This window comes from Balearica regulorum, chromosome 12 (genome assembly GCF_011004875.1).
Source record: "Balearica regulorum gibbericeps isolate bBalReg1 chromosome 12, bBalReg1.pri, whole genome shotgun sequence".
Classification (NCBI taxonomy): Eukaryota; Metazoa; Chordata; class Aves; order Gruiformes; family Gruidae; genus Balearica; species Balearica regulorum.
In genome coordinates, this window is record NC_046195.1 from 23,091,254 (window position 1) to 23,118,022 (window position 26,769).

The 26,769-nt window shown below is 41.1% G+C and overlaps 2 protein-coding genes across 4 annotated transcripts in view; one reads left to right on the forward strand and one right to left on the reverse strand.

Annotated features, from left to right (window-relative positions):
- Positions 1-189: 189 nt before the first annotated feature.
- On the reverse strand, positions 190-9,157 carry CIAO2A (cytosolic iron-sulfur assembly component 2A). 2 transcript variants are annotated; one of them, XM_075764429.1, is made up of 5 exons: positions 8,873-9,157; positions 5,371-5,535; positions 3,575-3,624; positions 1,742-1,787; positions 190-665 (listed from the first exon to the last, which is right to left on the reverse strand). In XM_075764429.1, the coding sequence occupies exons 1-5, from the start codon at positions 9,054-9,056 to the stop codon at positions 568-570; spliced, it is 543 nt and encodes a 180-aa protein (XP_075620544.1). In that variant the 5' UTR covers positions 9,057-9,157; the 3' UTR covers positions 190-567. The 2 variants fall into 2 exon arrangements, with proteins under 2 accessions (XP_075620544.1, XP_075620545.1); XM_075764430.1 differs by having other exon boundaries at positions 8,930-9,153.
- A 706-nt stretch (positions 9,158-9,863) lies between these two features.
- Positions 9,864-26,769, forward strand: part of SPG11 (SPG11 vesicle trafficking associated, spatacsin) — a 38,096-nt gene continuing 21,190 nt past the window's right edge. The window contains exons 1-19 of one of the 2 annotated variants that reach the window (XM_075764434.1): positions 9,864-10,163; positions 11,174-11,355; positions 12,150-12,377; positions 13,153-13,351; positions 13,929-14,066; positions 14,802-15,265; positions 15,496-15,641; positions 16,702-16,834; positions 17,207-17,362; positions 18,680-18,858; positions 19,027-19,203; positions 19,684-19,755; positions 20,192-20,319; positions 20,995-21,173; positions 21,659-21,866; positions 22,240-22,443; positions 23,366-23,472; positions 24,283-24,428; positions 25,903-26,064. In XM_075764434.1, coding sequence (XP_075620549.1) covers positions 9,952-10,163; positions 11,174-11,355; positions 12,150-12,377; positions 13,153-13,351; positions 13,929-14,066; positions 14,802-15,265; positions 15,496-15,641; positions 16,702-16,834; positions 17,207-17,362; positions 18,680-18,858; positions 19,027-19,203; positions 19,684-19,755; positions 20,192-20,319; positions 20,995-21,173; positions 21,659-21,866; positions 22,240-22,443; positions 23,366-23,472; positions 24,283-24,428; positions 25,903-26,064 — 3,420 coding nt within the window. In that variant the 5' untranslated portion in view covers positions 9,864-9,951. The remainder of the gene's footprint in view (positions 10,164-11,173; positions 11,356-12,149; positions 12,378-13,152; positions 13,352-13,928; positions 14,067-14,801; positions 15,266-15,495; positions 15,642-16,701; positions 16,835-17,206; positions 17,363-18,679; positions 18,859-19,026; positions 19,204-19,683; positions 19,756-20,191; positions 20,320-20,994; positions 21,174-21,658; positions 21,867-22,239; positions 22,444-23,365; positions 23,473-24,282; positions 24,429-25,902; positions 26,065-26,769) is intronic. The other variant, XM_075764433.1, reaches the window with a different exon arrangement.

A 26,769-nucleotide genomic window follows, 5' to 3' on the forward strand; every position in this document is an offset into this window, starting at 1 on the left:
CATCCCAGTTAAAAATCTACCTTGTTCCACTCCAGTCCCTTGGTTCTGAATTCTTTTTCTGAATTCATTTCAGCTTTAATGTGTTACCAACAACGAAGAAGTTGAATGAAATGTTTCCTTCTCTAACAGAAATCTAAGCTTAAAGGAAAAAAAAAAAAATTAAAAAATGTCTGACCTCAGAAAGCAGCATTTCAGTACAAGAATCTGTTTTATTTTTACAGTGCAGTGATTGAAACAATGTAGAAATTTAACTTGCAAACCTGAATTTATATCACAATGTCTATCAGAAGGCAATACATATGCGTTGTTTTGGTTTTAATCATAAAATATTTCTCTGGACACCAGAAATTACAAACTCTTAACACTATACACTTCACTTTATTTTAGAGACTAATTCGTCATAATTTAAATCTATCTTATAAACAATTTCTTTTAAAAAATGTGGCAGATAAAAAGAACTCAAGTATTAAACTCAAGGCCTTGATTATTATTATTTTCCTTTTTTTTTTTAAACAAAGATATTTTAAGAAATGTATCAAAATGATAACTCTGTGGGTATTACAGCTACTAGTCAGGCTCTGCAACACACTGCTCCACAATTTCACGCAAGTTTGGATTCTCCATCGCAGCTGCTACTCTCTCTTTGTCATTGATTTGCTTGTTGACTGCAAAATATGACACAAAAAGTAAAGTCAGAAGCAGTTTTCAGGGGGACTTTACACATACCGTAATGTGAATCAATCAATTATAGTGCAGCAAAGATTTTCCAAACCTAGTGAATGGCCAGCTCAAAGACTGAGAAAGTACTGCTGTACAGTAACAGGACATTGCGTCAACTTTCTTTTCAATTTTCTTTCTATGTGGAAAATTTTATTTGCCTAATATCCAAAACCCAACAATATTTGTACAATGGCCAATAAAGCACCGTACAGGCAGACGTTTAAGTTGCATGGCCTAGAATAACGTTGTGCCAGACACAATAGGAGGATGACATGACAAGAAGAACATGACGGTGCTCAAGAGCCAGTAGTCAAAGGACAGAAGATTAATAGGAAACTGGGAACAAAGCACATGAAAGCTCAGTCACAAAAAAACAACCATCAGAAACCAAACACTTTTGTTACTTTTCTAGTTTAGGAAAAGACTGCAAGGTGATTTTAAGACACGTCATTAGCACAAGTGTGAAATTTGTGACAAGTTAATCCAAGTTCTCCAGGTTCAATTTCTAGTAATTTCATCAAAAGAACTGATCTTCCCCATACAACGATATTTAATGCTTCAGAACAAGCCTGGGACATTGCCTGGACAAAGGGTTACAGCTGTTTAAGCCAGTGATTGGCTATAGCTCTGAAATAATTTTGATGTCCTGCAAGTTTTATTTTAAACATTGACTGAGAAACATGCATTTTTGTTATGATGATGTTAAGATAGCAAGATCAACCAGTCATGAAGTTCTTCATGTTAATTATTCAGCAGCACAGTAGCAACTTCTTTTGTTATAAACAGAACTCAACACCTGCAAGAACTGTGGGGTTTTTTGTTTGCTTAAACAAAACAAAACCAAGCATACCTACACAGTACCAATACAGATTTTCAAACAGCCTCAACCACATGTTTAATTTTAAAGCTTTAACAGTGTATTCATTTCTGAAAAGGATAGCAAGGTAGGGGAAGAAAAGGACTTCTCAAAAGAACACAAACACACAGTCTAAAGCTGCACTCATTCATAAGCTCTACTTACTGTCTTCTTCAGTGGAATGTGTACCTTCAGATATGTAGATTTCCAGCTAGAGGAGAGATAGTTAGTGTTAGATGCATACATCAACAGTTGAATATATTCATTACTGGCAGAAAAAAGTTGTGCAGTACACATACAATGCATGGAATTCGGACTTCTAAAAGTGTTCACAGCCAAGGGGATCAATGACAAGAGCTGATCTTAGACTTCACTGCAACACTACCACAAGACAATCTCCTCCTCCCCTGTTGCAGAGAGGCCCCAATAATCTTTCTTCAAAATTGTGGAGGCATTCATTCCTCACTAATATCAACTGCTCTTGTGAAAAAGTAATTGCAGTTAGGCTACTGGAAACAGAATTGGCACTACTTTGCCAACAAGTTCTCTGCAGGCTATAATTAAGGAACAATTGTGTTTAAAAGCCACCAGAATTGCAATTGTCACTTTCACAAGGTAAGTACTCTTGAAAAAACATCCTTAGGAAGAGATTCCTAATAAGATATTCCCAATAAGTTTTGCTCAATGATGAGAATCACAGATATTCTATTTGAAAATGGTAATGTAATGCAGTATCTATTTCCTGCATGGGAACAGATTGTAAGACTAGAATCTAACCAGACCTAAATCACCTTGATGCATTTAACAGGCCTGGGAAAACAACAACAAAAAAACCCACACACACGCTGAACTGCAAGGAGATCTCATAAAACTGGTGTACCAAAGGAACACCAAGTAAACAAATCCTATGCCTTTTATCTTACCTCGCTGAAGCTAAACCTATTTGTTACCACGTGTCCAGCGTAACAAATCACTGTCTACCTAATTTTCTAGAAATGCAAGTCTCACTTTACGCTGTTTAACTGGAAAGATGAAGCTAGCAACTGTAAAAACAAGACAACAAAAATATATCAACACCAGAAAACATAAGCTAATGAATTTATATTATTTCAGGCAAGTTTCTAAAGGTCTATAAAAGACAATGTCTGTCATTAAACATCTACTCTTAGTTCCTGCCAAGACTCAAACAGCTTTTTTTAAGAATATATTAACCCCATTTCCCATATAATTTCCTACACTCCAGCAGCACAGCCAGGGCTGGCTCCTTTTAGGGACAGCATGTAGACCAGGGTCAGGACCACACAGCACCCATACAACAGTTCCTGAGACACAGGTCACCAAGAGATTCATTCCCTCAATGCAGTTCCAGTTTTGAATTCTGCAGTTCTAAACTCTAATGAACCTGTTCTGAAGTTTTTACTTCCTAGACGATACCTACATAAAGTCATGGAACTCCCTTTAACCGGTTTCTAACTGACCACAGAGCAGTCCTCTTGCTTTCAGGGCTGCTCACTCACTGAGGGTTGGTCCACTGGAGACAACTCTCAGATACTCCATATGGAACAGCAGAGTTGTAACTATTCATATGTTATATTTATGATGCATAGATATCTTCAAATATTGCAGAAGGCCAAATTCATTTTCCCCAAGGCAAGAGTACGACTGTGAATCTTTCTAACACTGGACTTGGAAACACCCTCCCTGCCACCCAGCAGGAGCCTGAATGACAGCTGGTGAGGAAAGCCCTCAAACACAGCGTGTTTCAGAAGTGCAGCAATAAAGGGTCTTTTGTGAAGGAAAGGAAGAACCAGTTATGCACCGATCCCTTCAGGTGCTCCGCTGTACTGCCATGCATATTCCCTCCCGAGACAAAGCACAAGCTTTAAGACGACTCCATCCCTAACCACAGCTTGCCAGTTACTGCAGCACACGCTCTGTTAAAGAGAACATGGCATACATTTATGTAGTTTAAAGCAAGTTCCAGACCAGATACTTTACCTTATGTCTAAAAGGCAAACATCTCTGAAGTTTTATTCTTAAACAGAGGCCTGTTTAAACAAAACAGATAGGAGATTTTCTTGTAAAATTCAAGGTTTGAGGTGCGTTTTCAGAGAATCCATATTTAACAATCAAAAACCACCAGTATAATCAACAACCTTATCCTTTTGCATTCCAAGCAGCACAAGCTGCAGAGGAGACTAAATAACCTGTGGTTTGACCCTTCAGATGGAGCTTCTCGGTTAAGCTCATACCTGCCTGACACACTTAGGAAGTCTCTGGTCTCTAAACACCTCCTAGAAACACCAAATACAGACACATTCCTCCATTTCCAGCTTTCTTCGATATTTTTGGTAGAGCTTCCCAGCTGTCACTGTGGCTGCATCTGTACTGAGAAAAATGCTTCTTTCGTTTTCCAACATTTGTTAAAAAATCCAACATAAATTGTTTGAAGAACCCAAACCTACAATGACCTGGGGGCCATTCAAGCTCATAACTTTTTTATGTCATAACTATTTAATGTCTAACACGGAGACTGAGCAGAGGAGTGTTGTGGTTTATCTTTGGGAGTGAGATCTGAGTTTGGGGACACCCCTACCACTAGCCCCTGGTTTCCCCACAAGGCGGGCTCTGCGATGAGCTACACACAGCCAAAGCCAAACACAGCCCCAGGTTGTCCTCAGGCTCAGCCAGGGGTAACAGCAAGAGAAAATACTCCCCAGAAGAAGTCCCAGCTTAGAGTACTCTGTACACATAAGGAAGGTTGGAAAACCCCTGCTTCCTGCCTACATTCTTACATACACTACCCAGCTATTTCAAAGAGTTACCATAACCCTTTCCGGTAGCAGCATGAGGAACTGTGCTTCAGAGGTCACCCAAGACTGATAACGACTGCACAATCAAATAGACATCAAAGGCCCGGCTGATGTTTCAGTGCCGAGAACATGATTGGCACAAAGTTTAACGCGTACATTATCGATCCTCAGGTCTGAGCTTTAACCCACTGACATTCATAACTAGGTCAAACTATAAGTAAATTATTACTGTTCAGCACGCTAATGTTTTACTATCTATACTTTACTTTCTACATAAAGCTGCAAAGGTTTATTTGGGCATAAATACATGTACTTCTTCATTAAAGACTTATTTTCCCTTAAATCTTCAAAATAGACTGAGAAATCTTATATTCATATATAATGGTAAGAGTCGCTAACCTCAGCGCATTTAAACAAATCATTTCAGAGATCTCATCTGAAAAATCACGTCTGAGATCTTACCACAAATGTTAAGGAAGAAAAATGCAAAATAAGTCGGTGTAGATTCTCGTTCAACTTACTTGCTTTCAAACTCCTAACAACCTAGAACTCTATATTTGGTATTCTTAGATTGTATTTTTGTATGTGTGTGGGAATGCAGCCAATAAGGTAAGGGAAAGATAAAGGAATCAATTATAAATTTTTATTTTTTTTTTTTAATTTAAGACCTGACAAATTCTCAGTTTAACATTACTAAAATATTTTGGAAAATATAAAGAAGGAATTCTGTACCACTTCCCAGTAGATTTTTTTGAGAGCTTCTCTTTGGAGAGTTTCCCTAACTTGATAAAAACAGATGGATGTCCCCACATTTCTTGTGGTTTTTGTTTGTTTGTATTGCTAGGTGGGTTCTCAAGATGAAATTCCTGGTCAAACTGCTGGCAAAGCAATACTGAATTTTAACGAGGACTGATGTTATTCAGACAACCTAAAATTAACTTTACGCTCATTGTTACAGATTAAATGAAACAGAAATCTTACCAATGAGAGTAGCCAAAGAACAATGAGGTACTGTTGGTGTAAACCTGATGATAACCAGATATTCATCTTCACCTATCTCATGTACTTCAACACAGCTTTCCGTTACCACTTCCAGTTCTTCTAAAGTATTAGGTTTCTCCGGGTCCCGGATAGTACGAATTATATCTAAAGCAGAAGACAAGTGACGAACAATAAAGTAGCTTTCCTGAATTTAGTACAAGTACTTTTATTAGAAACTATCTTCCCAGCATTATTTTGCTCCTCCTCCGAAAAGGCAGAGCTGTAAATATAAGTGACACATTATCTTGAGAGTTGCTTCAGACCTAGGGAAACAGAGGTATTTGTTGTTCACTGTGCACGTATTTTTCACATTCCAGTTCCGAACTTGCTATTATTTTTAGAATCCCATCATAATGAATAGAAATCAAAATGTGCCTCTCAAAGGCTATATATTACCTTCAGAACCACAGGTCATACAGTATTAGCCTATCCAAAAGACATACATAGAGGGAGTATTTCAGACAGGTTTGCTTCCCTTTCAGGTTTTTCAAAATCAAACTTATTAAGAAGACAAGTCAGATTTCCTTCTCATCATCTTCTCTCCACTTCCCAGCCTGGGCCTCACAGATAAGATTTTGAAGCCCTCTTAAGGAAAGCCAACACAAAAATAATGCCCTAATCCATATTTATCTGTATCAATGGTCACTTCCATAGCTTGTAAAATGGAGGGATCAACTAGGTTTAACATACCTGTATAGAAAGCGATAAGCAGCGTTGCCTTTACAGACGCAACGTGTTCTGGATTAGCTTAAGGAGGTTTCATCACACAATGAAGCAGAACTACATTTATTGTTGCTTTTCCATAGACCAAAACGTTTTAAAGTAATATTCAAAAGCTACAATATTTGATTACAGGACACCAAAAAATAATGCAGAAGAGAGTATATGAATTCAGTAAATTTCCTAAGAGCCTGAAAAAAAATAAGTCTCCACATTTCCATGTGTTTGCTGAGTAATGTTTGCAGAAGAAAAGGCAATGAGATCTCTAGCCTATTCATGCCTGCGCCATGTACATGGCGTAACTTGAAGAAACACTAATTTTGACAGTGAAGGCCAAACCTAGGAAGTTCCCAGCTGTCACCTCTCACTCGTATCTGCCTTGTATGCAGTTATTTGCCCCTTAGAAATGCAAGTACAAGTATTTCTGGTCTAAATAAGGTAGCTAAAGGCATACAGGTTAAGATCAGTTTAAAAAAACAAACAGGTTAAAAAAAAAAAAAAGAAAGGGGAGGTATTTTTTGCTAGTTGTAGTGGTTTTCCTTTCAGTGTAGGCCTACCAATAGCTCTACTCAATAGCTAACTGTACTGCTAAAGCCAACGTGACACCAGCCTTCACTACGGCCAATGACTTCCGTCTATCTTCAGGTACAGAGAGACCCACCCAGCTCGAGAGCTGCAAAGCCGCTTGCAGTGCATTCCTGCCATTAAGCTGATAGGGCTAGCCCGTCGGCAGGGACCACAGGCCGACCGAGTACAACATGGCACTAATACTACTGCATTACTTCCAGGCAGGAAGGAAGCAGGCAGCCAGCGGGCAGGAATGGTTCGTGTCTGTCTGGACTCCATCCATCTGAGAAGGGTATGCCTGAAGTCAGAGATGTACCCTAACCTGTGAGCAAGGAAGAGACTTGTATTTGTACAGATGTATAAGCTTTCAGTCCTGGTACTCACCTCACCTTCTCAGAGCCTGTCACCCTTCCGCAAGGGCTACTCAAATGGCTCTCAAGAGCCAGGTAATCCTCCCACAGGGCTGGGAAGCACTTGCTTTCCAAACTTAGCTGTCATCACTCATACCACAAAACAAAACTCGGGATGAATGAGAGAACTGAGCCCTGTCCCTGACTTCCAGGGAAGCAGACAACTGCTTGAACTATTCTGAAGCCCCCAGCCTGTTTCTCTGCCCACATCAGAAGGGTGTGATGCTGCCTAATTACAAACCTGGGAGACACAGCAGATGTCACAAGGCTATTTGTTCTGTGGTCCCAAAGAACGGATAACTGTACCCTTGACTACATTAAGGATCATGATGGTAACAAGCAAACAAACTGTCTAGCTTTATTAGTATGCTTACCAGCAAACAGATTACCAGTCTCATTTGTCAGACCAATAAAAAAGTACTTTCACATTTTTTTCCATTGTTTTGGCTCTAGTATCACTTTTATGCTTAAATTCTTAGCTAACTACTGAAATCTAGCCAAACCAGAAATTACTTCACAACATAAGTATCTTTGCATACACATTTCCTTGTAATGTCTGATACTTTTCTTCATCTATTTTTGAATTTTATCCTCTTTCTATATGAAAAGGCCCTAGAGGAAATCAATTACTTCACCAAGCAGCGAGAGAGACGCTGAAATTGATTTAGTTCAGCAGCGCTTCATGGATGCCTCTGGACTTTTAAATCTAAATTTTACACAGACAAATGTTTTAGTTCTGCAGACATCGTGCACAAGCATAGCCCTATGGATGAACTGAAATCAGCAGGATGACTTACACGCCTAAGGTTCATAACTGTAGTTATTACTTAGAACCACCGATGTTTTAAAGTACCTATATTTTAACATCACTCAAGTTTTAAAATTGAGTTTGTTTGACATTGTTTCCTCTTTCATTCCTTTTAGATAAAGCTGTACAGTGCTGCATAAAATCCTCACACTACTCCTAATTGCCTACAATATAACAATGCCTTGAAGCTTGACAATGTTTTTGGAATCCTCTAAGATTCTACATGCAGCAGTTTTGTAAAATACGCAGAGATTTCACCTCTGGAAATCTCAATCATTCAGTAACAGAAACCTCCACTTCGCTGGACTATCTAGCTGACCTTTCTGGAATTACTTGCCTTTCCAGGTGTGTCCAGCTCCTCTTCAGGCCCAGGTGATGAAACATCAAGGTAGTTGGTAACTTAGAGGTAACTCCCCCCCGCTCAGGGGCCGAGCCGGCCCAGCAGCAGCCCAGTCCCTTCCCACAGGCGCAGGGGCTGGGAGGCAGCAGCACCACCCACCACTCGAGCGGCGCGTTAAAGACAGTTGTCTCGGTGCACACTTTTGCTCAGGGTCCTAACAGTGAGCACAGCAGCCGGTCCATCCCAAGGTCACGGCATCCAGCCCACCTCCAGACACAGCCCGGGGCTGGCGGTGCGGGTGGGGAAGCTGGCAGGCACCCAAGGCAGGCCCTCACCCTTCCCGGGCTCTCGGCACCCCAAGGGCAACCCCTGCCCGCCCCACATCCCTGGCAGTGATTCCAGTTCTCAAGCAAATACATTTCCTGCCCGCCCCTCCTCAAGAGCGGCCACCTCCACTCCAGCCCCTCAGGGGCGCTCCCCCCCCCCCCCCAGCCCCAGGACACAGCTCTGGGCCCCCCCAAGGGCTGGCCGGGGCCTGGCTTCCCCCACCGCACAGCACCACCACGGCCCCTCACAACCCGCCCCACGGCCCCCCACCCCAGGCCTCCCCTTCAGGGACGACCCTGGAACCCCCAACAGCACCACGACAGTCACCGTAAACCTCGAGCGCCTTGTCCTGCTCCATGGCCTGGTGTCGGGGAGCATGGCAGCCCCTACGCAGCCCGGAGTACCTCAGCACCCTGTTCAGCGTGTGCGACAGCAGCCCCAGCACCAGCGACATCCTCCCGCTCCGCCATGGGAGAGCGCGAACCGGACCCTCGCAGCCACCGTCCGCCGCTGCCAGCGGGAAGTTCCTCGCGGGGCGGGGCCAGGAGGCCAGGCCCGGGAGCGGGGCCTGGATGATGGAGACCCCGCCCAGAGGCGGGAACAGGGTGTTGCGGCCCGACGGGTGTGAGCCCTATGGGTGGGGTCACGCTGAGGAGGCTCCGCCCAGGGGCGGGGCGAGGCGAGCAGGTCCCTCAGCGCTGGCGTGGGGATGTCGCTGCCGCGCTGGGTGGCTGAACTCGGGTCTCACCGCGCCGCCCGGGGTTGCTGCGTCCCCTCGGGTAACCCGGGCTGCGCCTGGGCCCTGTGGCGCCGGCAGGCCGGTCCGCACACTCACGAACACCCCCGGTCTGCTGGGCTTTGCCCCAAGAAACCCCACGCTTTCCAAATAAGCAGCTAAGCTTCTAAAGGAGCTTGCGAGAGAGAGCCGTCATGATTTACTTTCCAAGCTAGAGCTGCACGAAGAGGCACCGGTTGGATAATGGGAATTAGGGGTAGGTTTGCTGTAGGTTTCGAGTTTCTCCAGAACGCGTCCCTAGGTGCTGTGACGAACACCAAGGCCCCCTCAGGCTGTCGCCTCCCTTGGTCTCGCCGGGAGCCATGGTGGCGGCAGGCCGGTGCCTGCCCGCCCCAGCGGACGCTCACGGAGACTACAGTTCCCAGCTCGCATTGCGCCTCCGCCCGCGAGCGGTGAGCTGCGCGGCCTGCTGGGAGTTGTAGTCGCACTCCGGCACTGGTCAGCGCTGTCAGCTGACCGGAAGGAAGAGCTGCTCCCTTCCAGTGTCCAACATGGCGGCGGGCCGGGGTGCGGGCGGCCCTTAGACCGGGGGTAGCGGCCCTCCCCGAGGAGGATGGAGGGGGCGAAGCGGGAGCTGCGCGTATTGCTGGCGTCCCTGTCGGGGGAGGCGCAGGGCTCCCTGCGGGACGCAGCCTGGGTCCGGCTGAGCAGGGGCCAGGACGCTCTGGGCAGCCTCCTGGTCCCTGGTGGGATCTACCTGGAGTCCCTGGTGCCGGGCGGAGGCGGCTGGGCCCGGGGCAGCGTCCTCCCGGGAGCCTGGGCTGAGTAAGTGGCAGGGGGTGAGCAGGGGAAGGGGAGGCCGGGAGGGGTCCCCCGGCGTCACTCTGCTTTGGTGAGAGGCACCGGGTGTACCCCAGGGGCCGAGGGCGCTCCCCAAAAGGGAGCAGGCCTGCGCAGGCCAGGGCAGGCCTTGAAAGCTGCAGGAGACTGAGGGGGACTTCCAAACCCTGCCTTGAAATAGCATGCCCTCAACTTAAAATCCCTTTGCTGGAGGCGATGTTGATTTATATCTACTTATCTGTGTAGTTGTGGGTGTGTTCATTACAGTAGAGGAAAAAAAGGAAAGGGAAGAAAAATTGCCTGGTTTTGTCGAGTTGCTGGCTTAAAATTTCAGAGTGTCCTGACAGCTTGGCTTCCTTGTCTGCTGGACAGGGGCAGACATTCAGTGATCACATGAGATGCTTTTAATGCTGAGTCAGAACCAAAGTTACGTTGCATTTCTAAAGGTCTACAGTGTCGAGCAATACCAACACTGCTGTGGTGCTCTAGTCTTGTGCCTCACTCTACACCATCCCAAGTGGCCTTGTAGCTGTTCCCTCTGCCTGTGCCCCTCTCCGTACGAGAGCAGGTTGGGAGACAGACACCTCAAGAGTTTCTCACGTGAGAAACGGGGAGGCAAAACATCCAGAAATGGGCAATATGCTCTGCTTCTCCCTAGCTGACAGCGCTGGTGTTCCTCCTCCTAAAAGAAGTCCTGAAGCAGAGTGTCCCTCACATGACACCGATGACTAAAGGAAAGAAACACACAAGGATAGAAACCCCTCTGTTCTTGAGAGGAAAAGAAGTAGGGATTCCTCAAGCGCTGTCTTGCATTGCAGCCTCTGCCAGTGATGAAACATGTTTCAGTATTGGGGAGGGAGGGGGTGGCGGCAGAATCTTTACTGCAAAAGATTAAAATTACACTGCCCATCATTAGCACACAGCCAGAACTGTTCAATGTATGAAATGTGGAAAGAGAGTAAGGTCAATAAACATACTGAATGTTGTATCTTCAGCTTCATGTGGGACAATACAGAAGATGATCTGCAAGCAGGCAAGACAAAAATACTGGCTCTTAGTAAAAGTCATGAACTGTTTGTCTATGAATTCACCATAGAAGATGGAAAATACAACCCGATTTCCCTGCACTGTTTTAAGGAAGATACACTTAAAAAGCTCCTTGAAGTTAAAAACATTAGTGAGTAAATTTCAATGTGTATTCTGTATTTGAAATGGTTGTAGGCCTAAGTCTGCTTCACCTGGTGAAACAAATCGAGGCAGTAGGACTGGACACCAGGGAAGTGTCAAGTACTTCCACACTGATTTAACGCAGTCAATAGCAGCATTAATGAACTTGAAAAATAATAGTGACGTTTCTGTATTCAAAGGTGACATTGTTAGAGGGAATGAAACTGTTCTAGCGTAAGGTGTTTGAATGATACAAAGTTAAAAATAAACTTTAATAAAACATACTTATGCAACCCTGCTATCTCAAACTTTCCCTTTAATATTGGAACCCATGGGAAGAAAACGGAAAGATAGGGCTCCTCACTAATCCTGCAAAGACTAGTTATGTGTTTAACCTTATGTTCTGTGATTAGCAAACGTTATGTTCAGTTAGAATGCACAGACTTTGCAGAATGTGGTCCTTTGATGTTTTACAAACAGTCTCTCTTGTTAAAGTATTTTTATTTCCAAAGATAGTGGCTTTTATTTTCAGTGCTGACTGAAATATTATTTTGTGATGGGGTTTTTTTGTGTGTTCTTATAGTTTTGTCTACTTAAAAAGTCTGCACTGTTTTAGGAAACTTCTAAAATTAATGCTCCTGACATAGAATGTGAGATTTGAAACAACCCACCCCCACTCCCCAGTCTCAACTCTTACTAAGATGGTAGCAGAGGCAATGAATTTGAGCTGTAATTTTCTTGAGCTATGTTTACAAATCAAAAGTACCAGATTGCTATAATCCTAAAATATCTTTAAATTTACAGGTCTGTCTTCAATTTTCTCTTTGAGGATACTGTCTTTTGAAAACAACAAATGCATACTTCTGCTCAACAAGTTTATTGTTGTGCATCTTACCTTTCCTGGAAGAGACTCATCCATAGAGACATGTGACTGCCTTACCCTTGATATGCCTCCGCAAGTTTTGGAAAGAATAACAGATACACACTTCTGCAGGGGGATTCTGTTTCTGTTAGATAGTTCTGGCTGGATTTGTATCCTTTGCAGTGGAGACTAGCTCTCAGCGTAAATAATCTGGAGGAATAAAGTAATTTTTCTTTTTTGTCAGGGTTAAGCAGAAATTTCTTGAAGGCTATTCAAGCATCTGTTTTGAAGAGGCTGTCAGTAAAGGGGTTGTGTAGCGAAGTGCTAGTTATTGTAGTAAAAAATGCCATGGTCATCTATCAAATGTAGTTTCTCAACATGCCACTGGAAATCTGTTTCACACTGGTTTTGATACATGGATCTGTGTGTAACAGGCTTTCATTTACCGTCACTAGCCTTTCTTTTAATTAGAGCCTTTCAAAATTATCTAGAGATATGCAGGGAATCACAACTTGGAAAACGGATAGCTGTCTGTGTTCTAAAGAACAGGATCTCAGACCTGGCAGACTGTTTGACAAGTGTTCAACTTTAACCTATTCTTTGTCAATTTTTTCTGACGTATGTAAAAAATGCAGTAAAGTCAGGTCATTTTTTCCTTCTAATTATATAACTGTCAATATATCATTGTCTCAGTTCACTTCTAAGTATAAATTAATTCTTTTGAAGTGGCACAAGCTGCGTGCTTGTACAGCACCTAGCACGATTCACTTCTGATCCTAGCTGGGCTTAGAATGCTCTAGTAAACCAAACAATTCTAAATGTTTTGTTGTGCAGAGATTGGCTTGGACCACAAAGTTAACAGACATTCACCATCGTCCTCTTCTATGTAATTTCTTGTTTGCTGGATGATATGAGGTCTAATGTTTTCTTTGATGCTGTTTAAAGACGTGTTTGACTCTTTGGATGGTGCAAATCTAGCAAACGTCAACATAGCACTGTGCCAGGGAGACGTACAGGACGAGGACAGGAGTCCAGTCATCCCATCGCCACTCACTGCGGTGAAAGTGTCGCATGATCTCAGTGTTGCTGTGATCGTCAGTTCTTCCAACGACGCCATCTCTCTGGATCTAAACATGTACTTCAGGTACGTTTGCAGCAGAATTCTTAAAGCAAAGTTTGGGTACAACTGACATTAAAAAGCACCTAATCTAGGTCCTGTAACAGTTGAAACGCTGTCAGCTTTTTATTTTGAGTTCTGATTCCATGGTAGAGCCGAAATTTTGTATTTGTTTAAAAATTGCCCGTTAATATTTGCTCCAATTTATGCTCTGTCACTTTAGCAAATAGAAAAACTTTGTATTGGATTTTATACCTCTTCTAGGAAAGTCGGGGTACGTGCTGTCAACGTGTGTCAGTGGTGGTTGTGGCACCTTTTAGAAATACTATAGACTATGGGATTGTTAACCTGTTCTGACACAGCTTTACTGATTCTGCTTGATACATTAGGACTAGGTTGTAATTGAGAGGTGTTGTCCACCTTAAAGGAAATAGCATCAGGTTTTGATGGATTATCTGGATACGTTTTTGTGGAGGTTGCTAATCTGAGAGAAAACTGCTTCTCTGATAGCTCCCATTTTCCCAAATTTCATTTGAGACATGAAGGAAAAAATCTCAAATCATCTCTACAAGGGAGGTGAAATTTAATATTTCTTTATTTACAGACGGTTCCCTGGGCATTTGCTCTGTAAGAGAGATTCTGAAAATCTTCCGGTGAAGCCTCCTGAAGGACTTGATGAGGATGACCTTGCTAGTTCTGACTATAGCATGGAGCTTTTGTCATTGCCTTTCCGCACAGACAGGTACATAATGAAAATATTTTCTAAAACAGGCTGGATTTTGCCTCCTTTAGATCATTGATTAATAAAACTGCTGATTTTTTTTTAAATTGTAGTTGTAGCAAGTGAAATCAGCTCATCCTGCTTTAAATCTTTTGAATGTTAGGATGGTGTTAGGAGATGGGCCAAGACAACTTGGCATGTGTCATCGAACATCTTCCAAACAGTAATTACTGTTTAGGGTGTTACCTTTAGTTTGAACCAGTGTTGATAGATTTTTGTATTCCAAGTACTTTGCAGTTTGTTGTGTGTTTAGCACAGATGAGTGCATGTGAACAAAAATATTTTCTGTTCGTGTCCAACATTTTAACCATGTTGTGACCCTTAGTATTAGAGGTATTAATACTAGTAGAATATGTTAATTTTAACTTGATGTAAATGTAATAAATACTCAATTCTGGAATTAATTTCATTCTTTTTAATTGGTGGGGGCATTTTCTGTAAGGAGAAGAAAATTTTCTACTAAAAATGCTCAGCTTCATGGATGTTGTCAGCTAATGTAGCTGTGATCATTCAGCTTGGCTGTTGTATTTAAACAGAAATAAACAGGACACGTTAAGGTTAAAATGCAAGATGCTGGATGGAATCTATAAGCTTAAAATGCATATTATTTAACTGAGGAAACTTTGAAAATTTATTTATCTGCATTGTTCTTGGAGTAATAGCTGGTATTATAGGTAGCTTCATTCTTCACCCCAGGTCCTGGACGGCACACTTATCCTCACTATCTGATACAGTAAGGAGAAGAGGACCAGGTTCTCTGAATTTGGTGAATGATTTGAATTTACCTTGGTATCAGTTTTTTACCCATCTTGAAGATCATGATCCTGAAATCTATGAAAATTCTGAGAGGATGGTGGCATTTGTTCCACGGGCTGTTACGTGGGTTCCTTCCAAACCAGTGCAAAGCAATGGTACAAACCTCAGTGATGCAAGACAGCAATGGAAACGAATCCCCAGAGAAGCACCCCAAGAAGTGGTGAAACTGGAGTGTAAATTGGTAACTGGAGTTAAAGCACTGTTTGGAGTAGTAACAGATGACAAAGGATTGACTCTTGCTCTCTGGGATTTTGAGTCGCAAGATGTGACGTATCACCACTTTGGCAAAAACAGCGTTTATGTGGATTGCAGTGAAGAGGTGCCATTATGTCTGCTTCTGACAGGTGAGGGGTTTGATACATTTGTTCTGATAAAAGCTTTGTTGTCTTTTTGTAGTGCTCTTCTTTCCTGTCTGCCTGGCTGCTGTTGGCTAATTTCTAATGCGTTCTTGCTGAGGTGAAATCCAACTGGAGCCTTTTGTGTCATTATTTTGGAGGAGAGGCAGTAGATAGAAATGTTGCTGTGTCGCAACTTGCTTATATATTTTTAATTATGGTTTGATTCTTTTATTTAGAGCATGGTCTCTCCTTAGTTCTCTTTGGTTTAACTCAAGAAGAGTTTTTGAATAGATTGATGATCTATGGCAGCGCTGGAGTTGTAGATTCTGTTTGTCATCTCAATGGATGGGAACGATGTTCAATTCCCATACACGCGCTAGAGGTAAAGAAATCCGTTTCATGTCTTACAGATAACAAAAATACTTCTTTAAAGTAATGAATGCAGTTCAGCAATGTTAGTGTTAAGACTAAGAGTACACAATTAAGAGTATACCTCAGTAATCTAGGGGCAAAAAGTAGTGGTTTAGTTATTAAATGAGCAGTAAAAACCCTGAGTAACCCAGAAGAAGAAATACAGCAACAAAGTTAATGCACGTGAAAAAAAAAATTTTTTTTTAAACTAAGCAGTGCTCAAAACTCCCTCTTAACTGGACCCAAAAGCATTTTTGCCAATTTCTGCATCAGTTTTTGTCCTCTTGCAAAATGTCAGATGTTAAGGCAAATCCTTGGAACTAGATTTTTGTTTTTATCATAGCACTTCTCGAAGCCAAGAGGAGAACTTAAAGCTACCAAATGTTGCTTGATATCCCTTAACAATAGGTGATAAAATATTTGTAATGTACCAGACCACAAAACAAATGTTGTGTCTCTGCAGTTTTCCAGTGCTCTAGTTCTACTTTCAGATGACGGAAATCCTTGTTTAAATAAAACTCTTGTTCCAGAGGCCTGCGACTCTAACAGCCTGTCCACACCATCGTTCGGTACACTGCCAGTCTGTGTTTTCCGTCGTGTTTGGAGGGGGGAGCTTAGATGAAGACGTGGGGTAGGGTTCTTGGGGTTTATTTGAAGGATGTGATGGAAAGTGAATTGATGGAGGGGAGAATCACAGCAATTTTCAGTTGTCATAAGCTTAGTCAAAGTCCTGATTCTCATGGTACTTACTTTATATCCCAGATCAAACTCTGTAATAAATTGCTGAATTAACATTTTGTCTCTGAAGATACGGGGCAAGGTTTCTGCAAAGCCTACTAAAGGAGCGTGGCAGGTACTGAACAGGTCACCTTGTTATTTCAGGCTACAGGTGTTGCACACATACTTTAAACTTCTTTTTTTTCTGCGTGTAAACTTTGTCACTGAGTATGACCTAAAAATACTAGCAGTAAGCGTACAATATATATATTTTTAGAACACGTGCATAATTGTTCTGCTGCATGTTTGTCTAGGCAGGTTTGGAAAATCGTCAACTGGACACGGTAGACTTATTTTTAAAAAGCAAAGAAAGTCTTTTCAATCTGTCTGCAACCTGCTGTGGACCTGAACAGGCTTCTGATAGTGCATCCCAGGCTTACCTGAAAAGTGAGTAAAATACATTTAGCTACACAGAGGTTTACATTTAATTGCCTTTCTATTTATGGCTATGCATTTGTAAAAACAGATGGAATTGCCCATGCTCTTGTATGTTTGGATGATGCTATATTGCAACTTCTCTACTGCTGGAAAATAAGAGAGAAATGGTGCATAATGTGCAGGGGTTTTATTGTGTTCTGATGTTGATATATGCATGATAAGCATTTTGATGTGAAGGCAAAGCTTGTTACATATAACGCTTGACACATTTTAGAAGATTTTTGTAGCATACCTTTATGATTTTTAAGTTGAATTTTAAATTTATGTGATCAGTCATATGGTAGAGGGCAGATGTTTTAACTCTTTATGTAAATATTGCAGATTTGGAAGAGCTGAGACCAGCGTTAAACTTGCTTTGCTCAGCGATCAAAGAAAATGATATGGAGCCGCACAGTAAACACTTTTCTGAGCAGCTGCTAAACCTCACATTGACTTTCCTTAGCAAGCAACTGGAAGATGTTTTTGTGCACACAGAGGGTAAGATTACTCATTTTGAATCGTGTAGTAAAGTAATGTGTCATTGTTTAGGTAAGCAAGAGCAACTATTTTTTTTAATTAAAAGCCTAAATTTACCTAGAATTAACAAAAAAATGTGCTAGAGCTAAGTGAAGGAGAGACGTTAGTTAAGGGGAAACATGAGAAATTAATCTGAATACAGTGTCTGTGTTAGCCCAAACAGCAGTTATCTGGCTCTCGGATCAGACAGGATACTGTCAACAGGGTCGGATTGAGATGCATAAGAATGGCAGAAGGAGGCTTCCTGGCTGCTGCTGGATACTTGATGGCAGTGCCGTTAAATGGCTTGAGTTTAGCCCTCAGCTGCTCGTTCTTTTCTCAGTGCTGCCACTTGCAATATTCTGGCACAAATATTTATATGGCTGTGGAATGGAATAGACTAGTTTAAGAAGCCGATGCAGCTGAAAAAATAGCCTACCAGGTTATTTTTTTTTATCTGGAGCACTCCCCAGTCTGATTTACTGTGTGGCAACACAGCCACACATCCTGTTATAGCCTGTGGGGTGGCACAGAAGCAAGACGCAGCGTCTGGTGAGGGTTGCAGGCTGGATGCGGCAGCGTGTGATTGCTTACGGTGGCACCATTGCCGAGATGTTGCTCTTTGAAATGCAGCCTAAAAGCTACAAGGAGAGAGTAACAGCTGGTATACTAGCGAAGTAATAAAATCACAGAATGCCAGAGGACAGTTTTGTCGTGCTAGAGAACGCTACAGAGAGTGGGATGACATGTCCCAACGTACAGTGTGTTGCCTTGCTGTCTCAGTGGTGCTTTTCAGTCTGTGGACCAACATGTTACACATGTAAAAGTGGAACTGATTTCTTCCAATAGTAAAAGGTGCAGACCATTGACTGTTACTCGGTTTTTTTTCTACATTAAGTCTTTGTTTTTTCTATATGAAGTCTGAGTAGTCTTTGTTTCTTACTACATGAATGTTACGTTTTAATGTCCCTGCATTTTCAATGGGACTTACCTGACTGATAATTGGTTGGATTAATGGAAAATGTCAGTTCTCATTTACTTGTCCCTGAAGGGAACACACATCAGTGAGGACAGGGAACCTCAGGAGCACTGGTAGGGTTGTGACTGTACCCTGACAATATGCTGATCGTGATGGATGGTGTCAGTACCTGTACAGGTCAAACTACAGTGCAGAGCTGGTGTGAACACTCTGAGGTGTGTTCTGTTTGCTAGTCAGGAGAATACATTCAACATCGCTAAGCGTTAAAACTGCTGTGTTGTTCATTTCTGGTTAACTGATATCTTGGATGCTCTTGACAGAACCTGATGAATTCCTGCAGAAGAGTGCAGATATTTTAACTGATTACATTATAAGACTTAGAAAATTTCTGAGAAAATATCCTCGACCGCAAGTAAATACAGTATACACAGGAAGTGATCTTGATGAAGACCTACCTGCACTGGAAGAAAGCCACACGTGGGAAAAACTGACACCAGAGGTAAAAATGAGTAATCCGTTTTTTTACTATTCTTATTGAATATATTTAAGGAAATTATTAATGTGGAAATATCTTTAAACTATTGGGAAAAAATCAATATAGGGATCGTAAAGATAGTAACGCTGAAGATTAATGGGATCAATTTATTCAATTTTTTCCCTGTTTTAGGAAGTCATTGCTGATGCCATCTTAAGCAACAAAATGCCAGAGGCCCAGACCTTCTTCCGAATGCATCAGCATCCTGCTCAGAATCTTCAAGAATTTATTCAGATAGGTTTGAATCTGGTCTACGACCGTCTTCTGAAGAACAACACCAGAGAGGCCTCAGAACTTTTAAGAAATATGGTGAGAAGTGTTCAGTAAGCATGCTGGTAGTTCTTAGCACTTCTTCGTGACTAACGAAATAAATGAATGCTAAGAGTGTGGGTAGCACTTAGGTGTCTTATGGATGCATTGATTGTACCAGATACATGTATTACAGTGGAAATTAACTTGTTTTAAAGAACTGCTTTGATTACTACTGTACCTTCAGAATGCAGAGGTAGCCTATTTATGAAGGTGTATTGACTGAGGTAATGATCAGCAAAGTGTAAAGGGGATTCTGGCATGTCAGGTATTAAGGGGTGCACATTTTATATCCAGACATGCTGGAGACGTCGTGCAGATCACTGGGTTATTATGACATCTCTAGTAACAGGTGAAGGGAACATCACAAGATGCGTGTAGAAGGTTGTGTGCTTTGGAAAGAAGCAGGTGCATTTATCCTGTCAATGTACAGCTGCATTTGTACAGTTTGCATACAATAAGTGTCTTCTTTCTCATTAGGGCTTTGATGTGAAGGAGGAGTTGCATAAGATATGTTTCTACACAGTTGATAAACATGTGCGAGATTTGTTGGTAAGTGTAGAAAAGGCATTTTTTGTCTAGCTGGTGTTCTCAGGTCTGAAGTCTGATGTGCGTTTATGCTGAGAGGAAGCGTTGTATTGAACAGACGTTCAGAATGGGAACAAACAGGTTTTGTCCCTGTGTCCTTGCCATGTAGTTGCTGAAAGATGTCATTGGCATGCCTATGTTCTTTTGTATTTGCAGTTAATGTAAAAATCGATTTAAATGTCATTTCTTTGTTCTGGCTCTGATCTAGTTCTCTCTCATCTGCTTGCACACAGTATGAAGTCTTGGCCCTCTTGAGATTTAAGTGTACTGACCTCAATGCTTCCAGCATTTTTTCCTACAGTTAGTTAACTCTTTACACTTGCAGGATCATTTACAACTGAAATATATTATAATTAGATAAAAATTGTAATTGGAGGTAATGCTTTAATTTGAATTACAGGTGAAAGTTTTACAAGAAGAAAATTATTTTTCTGAAAAAGAGAAGAAAATGATAGACTTTGTGCATCAGGTTGAAAGCTTTTACTCGGAATCCTTCCAGGAAAATAAAGAGATTCAATCTCTTGCCAGGTAATGTGGGTTATCAGTTTTAATTACTAATTAATAATGTTAATAGGATTTAAATAATACTGGCTTCTACATTACTTATGATTTACCCCACTAACAAATATGGTCTTCTGTAGTCTCATTAATTTCACACTGGTCTTCATTTGCAGAAATAAGGGTCAGTGTGGGGACTGATTACTTCTATCGTTAATCTAGCAATTGCTGTCATGTTCTTTCCAGACTAAGTCATGATGTACCATTGTCAGTGTATCAGAGTTCTTCTGTTTGTGTCATGATCACCATAAATGAAATATTTTTAATAATAAAGGCTATTATTAGAATTATTGATCAAATGAAACATTCAGATGGAATGTTTGCTCTATTTTTGATATACGATATCCATAATATAGCAAACTAATGTAACCTAGAAGAATCATTTTACAGTTAAACAATTTTAAAAACGTTATGATACTTACCGTTTGCTACGTCAGTTTTGGAAAAGTGAGTTAATTCTTTGCCCATTGTTCTCACATGCACTCTCAGACTTTTTGCTGAAGTAAGTCCCTTTGCCACTTCCAGAACTCTCTTTAAAATGGTCTAGCAAAGTTTGTTGATCTTTTCACCATCTTCTATTTGTTAGATTGTGGACTGTTTTTAAAAGAGTACTAGGGAACGCCCTAATCCAACACTCCATTGCAGTCTCAAGACCTGGAGAAAAGAACAAGACTTTTCCAGACACACAGCTGTCTTGGACTCGGTGCTGCGTTGTGATAGGCATCAGGTTCACAGTAGGAGAGTCAGAGTGATGTTTAACTGGGCTCAGTGGTGGGATGAGCTTATTCAGGAAATGATTCTTCTCCCCAGAAAACCACGCCAAGGCAAGTATTCTGGTACTACGGACTTAAAAGAAATGGTGAATTCAAAATCTGTCTTTGACGTAGTATACTGCAGTTGCGTAGGAGTGACATTGATAGGACTAAAACTATGTGCTACCGCAGCAGGTCACTAATTTTTTGTCAGTAAAAATGGATAAACAATGTCTTTTCATCCTATTGCATTCTGGCAGGGATCTGTGTTCTTCCTGTAGAAAAAAATTTGGAACTAGCTGAAAGGGACTTGTCTGATGCATGGCCACTTGTTGTAGATGTCGTACTCTGCTACGTTCTGTAAAGCTTATTACACTGTAGTATTATATTTAGCTTTTCCAACATAAAGTTCTAGCAAGCTGTAACAGTGTACTTTATCTCAACATCATATTTGCAACCATTCATTAAAAATACGTACATGTATAAAGAAATGCCAGTATTTCCCTAAGTCGTGTTTGTTTGTGCTGGTTTCATCAGTTTTCCTTTTTGAAACACAGAGCTCCAGGGATGTAATCCTGAAGTTCTTTGGATGCACCTGACAGCCCAGCATGATTGGCTTAATATTTGTTCATGGATTGAAGGCTCTGAGCCCAACCAGACTCTGTGTGGAGAAGCTAACTGGCCCCTTCTTACTCCAGACGTTATTGATGGAAACATGTTATGTAGTCGCTATATGAGAAACGATATATTAAACAAGCTGGCTAGGTACGTGCCCTTCATGCATTATACTGACTTTCTATCTTAGGTGAAGCCAAAATCAGATAGTTACAGAAGTACATGTTAACAAAATATTGGATACATACTAATTTTTATATTTTATTTAGTGCCCTTTTTTGAAACAGCACAAATCCATTAATAAATCTAATTTTAGTCTTGTACTTGCACTCTCCCTTATCTGAAAACAGTAAGAAACATGAGAGCAACAGAAATCCTCTATGAGCCCTTTGAACTTTCATAGTTATTATATTTCCCATGCCCATTTTGATGCAAGGTAGAAAATTCTAAATGCATAGCGTTGCACTCCTCATGCCTCATTCTCTGCAGTGAACTGGTGTATGGTTTTTCTCTTTTCTGATAGAAATGGAATTTTTGTCTCTTCTGAGTTGGAAGATTTTGAACTTCTGCTCCAAAGACTATCTTACCTTGGGGGTGTACTGCAAAATCCTCATCCTGTTCCAAAATACAGTGCTGCAAGTGGTTTGGACTTCCATGCTCGTTTTGTCCTTCACTGTTTAGAACATAATTTGCAGTATCTGTTATACACTTACTTAGACTATTACAGGTATGAATGTTTTTCATCGCTTAGATCTTGTGCGGATTTAAATAATGAAACACAGTTTTAATAGTTGGCAGTAAGAGTTTTCCATGGCCCTTGCTGTTTGGTGAGAAAGACTACTTGGGTCACAACAGTGTCATTTAATGAAAACCTGTGGGGCAGTGTGTTAGGTTTCATGCTGTATTTTGAAGCTTTCTTCAGGTTGTCTTGTCAAGATTAGTTTGTGTGTCAGTCATCAGAGGCAATGATTGTAGTTGTATAATAAGCAATACAATCTTAAATGAGCCAAACCAGCTTGTTCTTCAGAAACTCTCACTTGAGCACAAGTATGAGTTCATTCTTGATACAGTCACAGATAAAGAAATTGCTAGTTTCCATCTAAATTAGGATTAGTTGGGTTTTGAAGGAGAAAGAAACATTAGGTATTGGAACTGTATGAATACTTCCCACTTACTGAATGCTTTGCAATTCAAGTTTCTTAGATGTAACTCTTAGTGTAATTATTAAGAAGGTAAAAATAGACCAGAGAAAAGCCAACAAATATTTTTGTTTTGGTTTGTTTTGTTTGTATAATCAGTTTTAGTTTGCATAAAATATTTAGACTATGCAGAGTGGTGTTTGTGAATCAGGTCCCTTTGGAAAGTGTTTGGATTGTCAGGTCTGGAAACTATGACTTTGATTTAGGGAAGCAAGCAAGCAAGCACAGAAACACAATCTTGAAGAAGGGAACTGTCAGAGTTGCTGTATCATCTAAAGCTGTACGTCTTGTAGCGAAGGGAGATGTGATTTGCCTCTTTCATAAGAATGGATGAAATAAGTCACTGTAACACCAAGTCAGATGCTCTTACTTTTCAATGCAATGTGATGTTGGGGCAGAGGATGGTTACAAATACTGTATTTTCACCGCTGCTGCTCATCTTCTTTCCAGTTTAACTCCTTCAAATTGTGCTATTTTGGACAACAAGGAATTGCATGAAGCACATCCCTGGTTTGAGTTCCTTGTTCAGTGTCGGGGGGTTGCCAGTAACCCACGAGGTAAGAGTCTGGCCTTGCTCGAGAGGTGGTTGGACGTGGATGCTGCTAGCGGAGTACTTGGCACAGCTGGCTTTAAATCTTCTGCTCTGCTGCTTTTTTTTGACCATGGCAAATCACTTACAAATGCATCAGTTCCTCGTGTCTAAAATGTGGAGTGTAATTCCTACTTAAACTGTACACAAACATTTGGAGGCTGTAGATATGTGAGAAATATTTTGTGTGTGATCATCATTACCTCCAATTTGATTATATTCCCAACAGGTTGAACAGAAGGAGAATTCATAAGAAAATGCATATATAATTAAAATTAAAGCTTCCCATAGTTCTTGTGGTGCATTTTGACTTCTCTGCCCCTTGGCTAATGTGTTTGCTTTTTTTTGTTGTTGTTATTGCACTAAAAATCAGTAGAATTTGTGCCCTTAATTCACATTTTTAAAAAAAAATTTCATCTTTTGTAGTCACATGTTAACAAATGTTAAAAATAAGCCCAAGTGAAGCTTTTTCAGAAAGTGTGATCAGTATAGTATAAAGAATTGAACCAATACAATGCTAGACTGTGGGACTCAATCCAAATCAATCTGTGTAGGTAAAACTGTGGTTTGAAATCGGGGAAAGCTTGGTAAAATTTAGAACAGCTTATCTGTATTTATAAGTAAATTCAGAAAAATCTCTATTAACAACAAAAAATAGAAAATTCAACTCAATTTTTCAATTCAATTTTTCATAGTTGTAGAACAATTTTAATGCATCATTTAATGATTTAATATTGGTTTTGCATGAAATTAAATCTCACTTCTGTTTTTTTTTAAGATCCAAAGATGATTTTTCAGGCTAGTCTAGCAAATGCTCAGATCTTGATTCCTAGTAATCAAGCCAGCGTGAGTAGCATGCTACTGGAAGGACGTACACTATTAGCACTTGCTACTACGATGTATGCACCTGGCGGTATCGATCAGGTACTGTGTGCAATGAATTATTGCTAAGCTTTCGGAGAAGTTCTCATGTGGTCTTGAAAACTCAAAGGAATAGGTTAATAAAAATAAATATACTAATGCCATCATTTAATTCCCTCTCATAAAAATCTGGTTTCAGTGTTGTGTGTTTCAGTGTTGACCAACTGAAGCGAGTAGAGCGCTTTGAGGTTACATGGTTTAGCAATAGCAAGGCACAGTGGCTGTGAGTTGGAGTATTTAACTCCTTCATAGCAGTTACAGCTGAGAGTGTGTCGTGGTTTTATCCCAGCTGGCAGCTGAGCACCACGCAGCTGCTTGCTCCCCCCCCCGCCTCGGGATGGGGGAGACAATTGGAAAAGTTAAAGTGAGAAAACTCGTGGGTTGAGATAAAGACAGTTTAATAGGTAAAGCAAAAGCCGCGCGCACAAGCAAAGCAAAGCAAGAAATTCATTCACCACTTCCCATGGGCAGGCAGGTGTTCAGCCATCTCCAGGAAAGCAGGGCTCTGTCACATGTTTACTTGGGAAGACAAACGCCATCACTCTGAACGCTGCCGCCCCCCCTCTCCCTCTTCCCCCAAGCTCCTTATAAACTGAGCATGACATCATATGGTATGGAATATCCCTTTGGTCAGTTTGGGTCACCTGTCCTCTCTGTGTCTCCTCCCAACTTCTTGTGCACCCCCAGCCATCCCGCTGGCAGGGCAGTGCGAGAAGCAGCAAAGGCCTTGGCTCTGTGTAAGCACTGCTCAACCACAGGTCCATAGAACAAAAACATCTCTATATTATCAACGCTGTTCCCAGCACAAATCCAAAACATAGCCCTGTGCTAGCTACTATGAAGAAAATTAACCCTCTCAGCTGAAACCAGGACGGAGTGTTTATAGACACTTGTGTTCCTCAAATAGTTTTAGTCTGCAAAAATATTTTCAAAAAACTTTTAAACTGGTGTTCCTGTGTTTGTTAGACGACTATCCCCTTTTGTGGTCATTTGTAGTTTTTAAGTAAATGAAGCAATGGGGAACTGGACCACTCTTCTCTTGGAGCTCTACAGCTGTTATGCAGCTTCCAGATTTTTATTTTTAAAGGCTGAAAATCTTCTAGACAGATACCAAAAACATCAGTTTACTGATTACACTGTGTAAACCAGTTGCATTGTGCTGTAGAGATCAAAAAGCACATTATCAATGATTCTACTTTCAAAAGAAAAATGCTCAGTGAACCACATGTTGGAACAGAATTTATCAATTCAGATAGCTTTTTGATACATAGCACAATAGCCTAAAACATCCAGTACTGTTGAAGATATGTCTAATATAAACTAAAAGGATTTTCCAGGAAAAAACCGATACTTTCTGTGTTGCTGCCATGTGTCAAATTCCCATGAAGTAGTTTGTTTGACACATTGAAAGATTGTTTTGTTATCTTAACGCAGCTGCTGCTTCCTAATGACGTAATTTTGCTTCCTTGCAATGTAGGTTCTTCAGAATGAAGATGTGGAAAAACCTCTAAAGAAAGTTGATCCTCAGCTCTTAAAAATGGCATTGACTCCTTACCCCAAACTCAAAGCTGCTCTCTTTCCCCCGTGTACTTCTCATGGAATTTTGCCACCTGACATCTCTCTCTACCATCTTGTTCAGGTACACAAACTGCTTTTTGGCAGAACAAAAGTAAACTAAGAGAAGCTTGTTTTCAGCTAAAGCCTGGAGGGTGGGGACCATATGTTATTTCCTTGGATTCCTTCATTTGGAGCTGAAGTTTATTGCTTCATGCTGAACAGGTTTTTAAAATGGTATCTAAATACTGTGAGTCTGGCTTCCCCCCATACCCCCAGACATGTAAAGACATTGACAGCGTTTAACTTCAGCAGTTCTGGAATGTCAGAGATGTGATACTCTTGCAGTGTTCAGTGAGCAGGTTGTTTAGTATTACAAAAATTAAAATGTTTTTAATTGTCTAAGGGAAATTGAAATTTAGAATGAAAAGATAGCGTCTCGTGGAATGGCATGACACACTTCTGGGCAAACGCCTTTTACTTCAGATCTGTGGTGTGAGATAAACTGAAAGGTGGAAGAAACGCTAAGGATTATTCATTATTAGGAAAGTGTTAACTTTGCTAAGATCACAGTTTAGTAGAACGCTTAAGTACATTCTGTCCCTCTTTCCTGAGACGAAAGTCAAAGCTTTTCCTTGCACTTGCTTGCGTTCTGATCCTACAAGTAGATAAATGTGTGCCTTTGAGAGAGAACTGCACAAAATATACCACTGCATGATGGCAGCACAGGCCATTCCTGATTGTCTGCTACTATAGCTCCCTAAAACATTCTATATTCTGGTCTGATGTG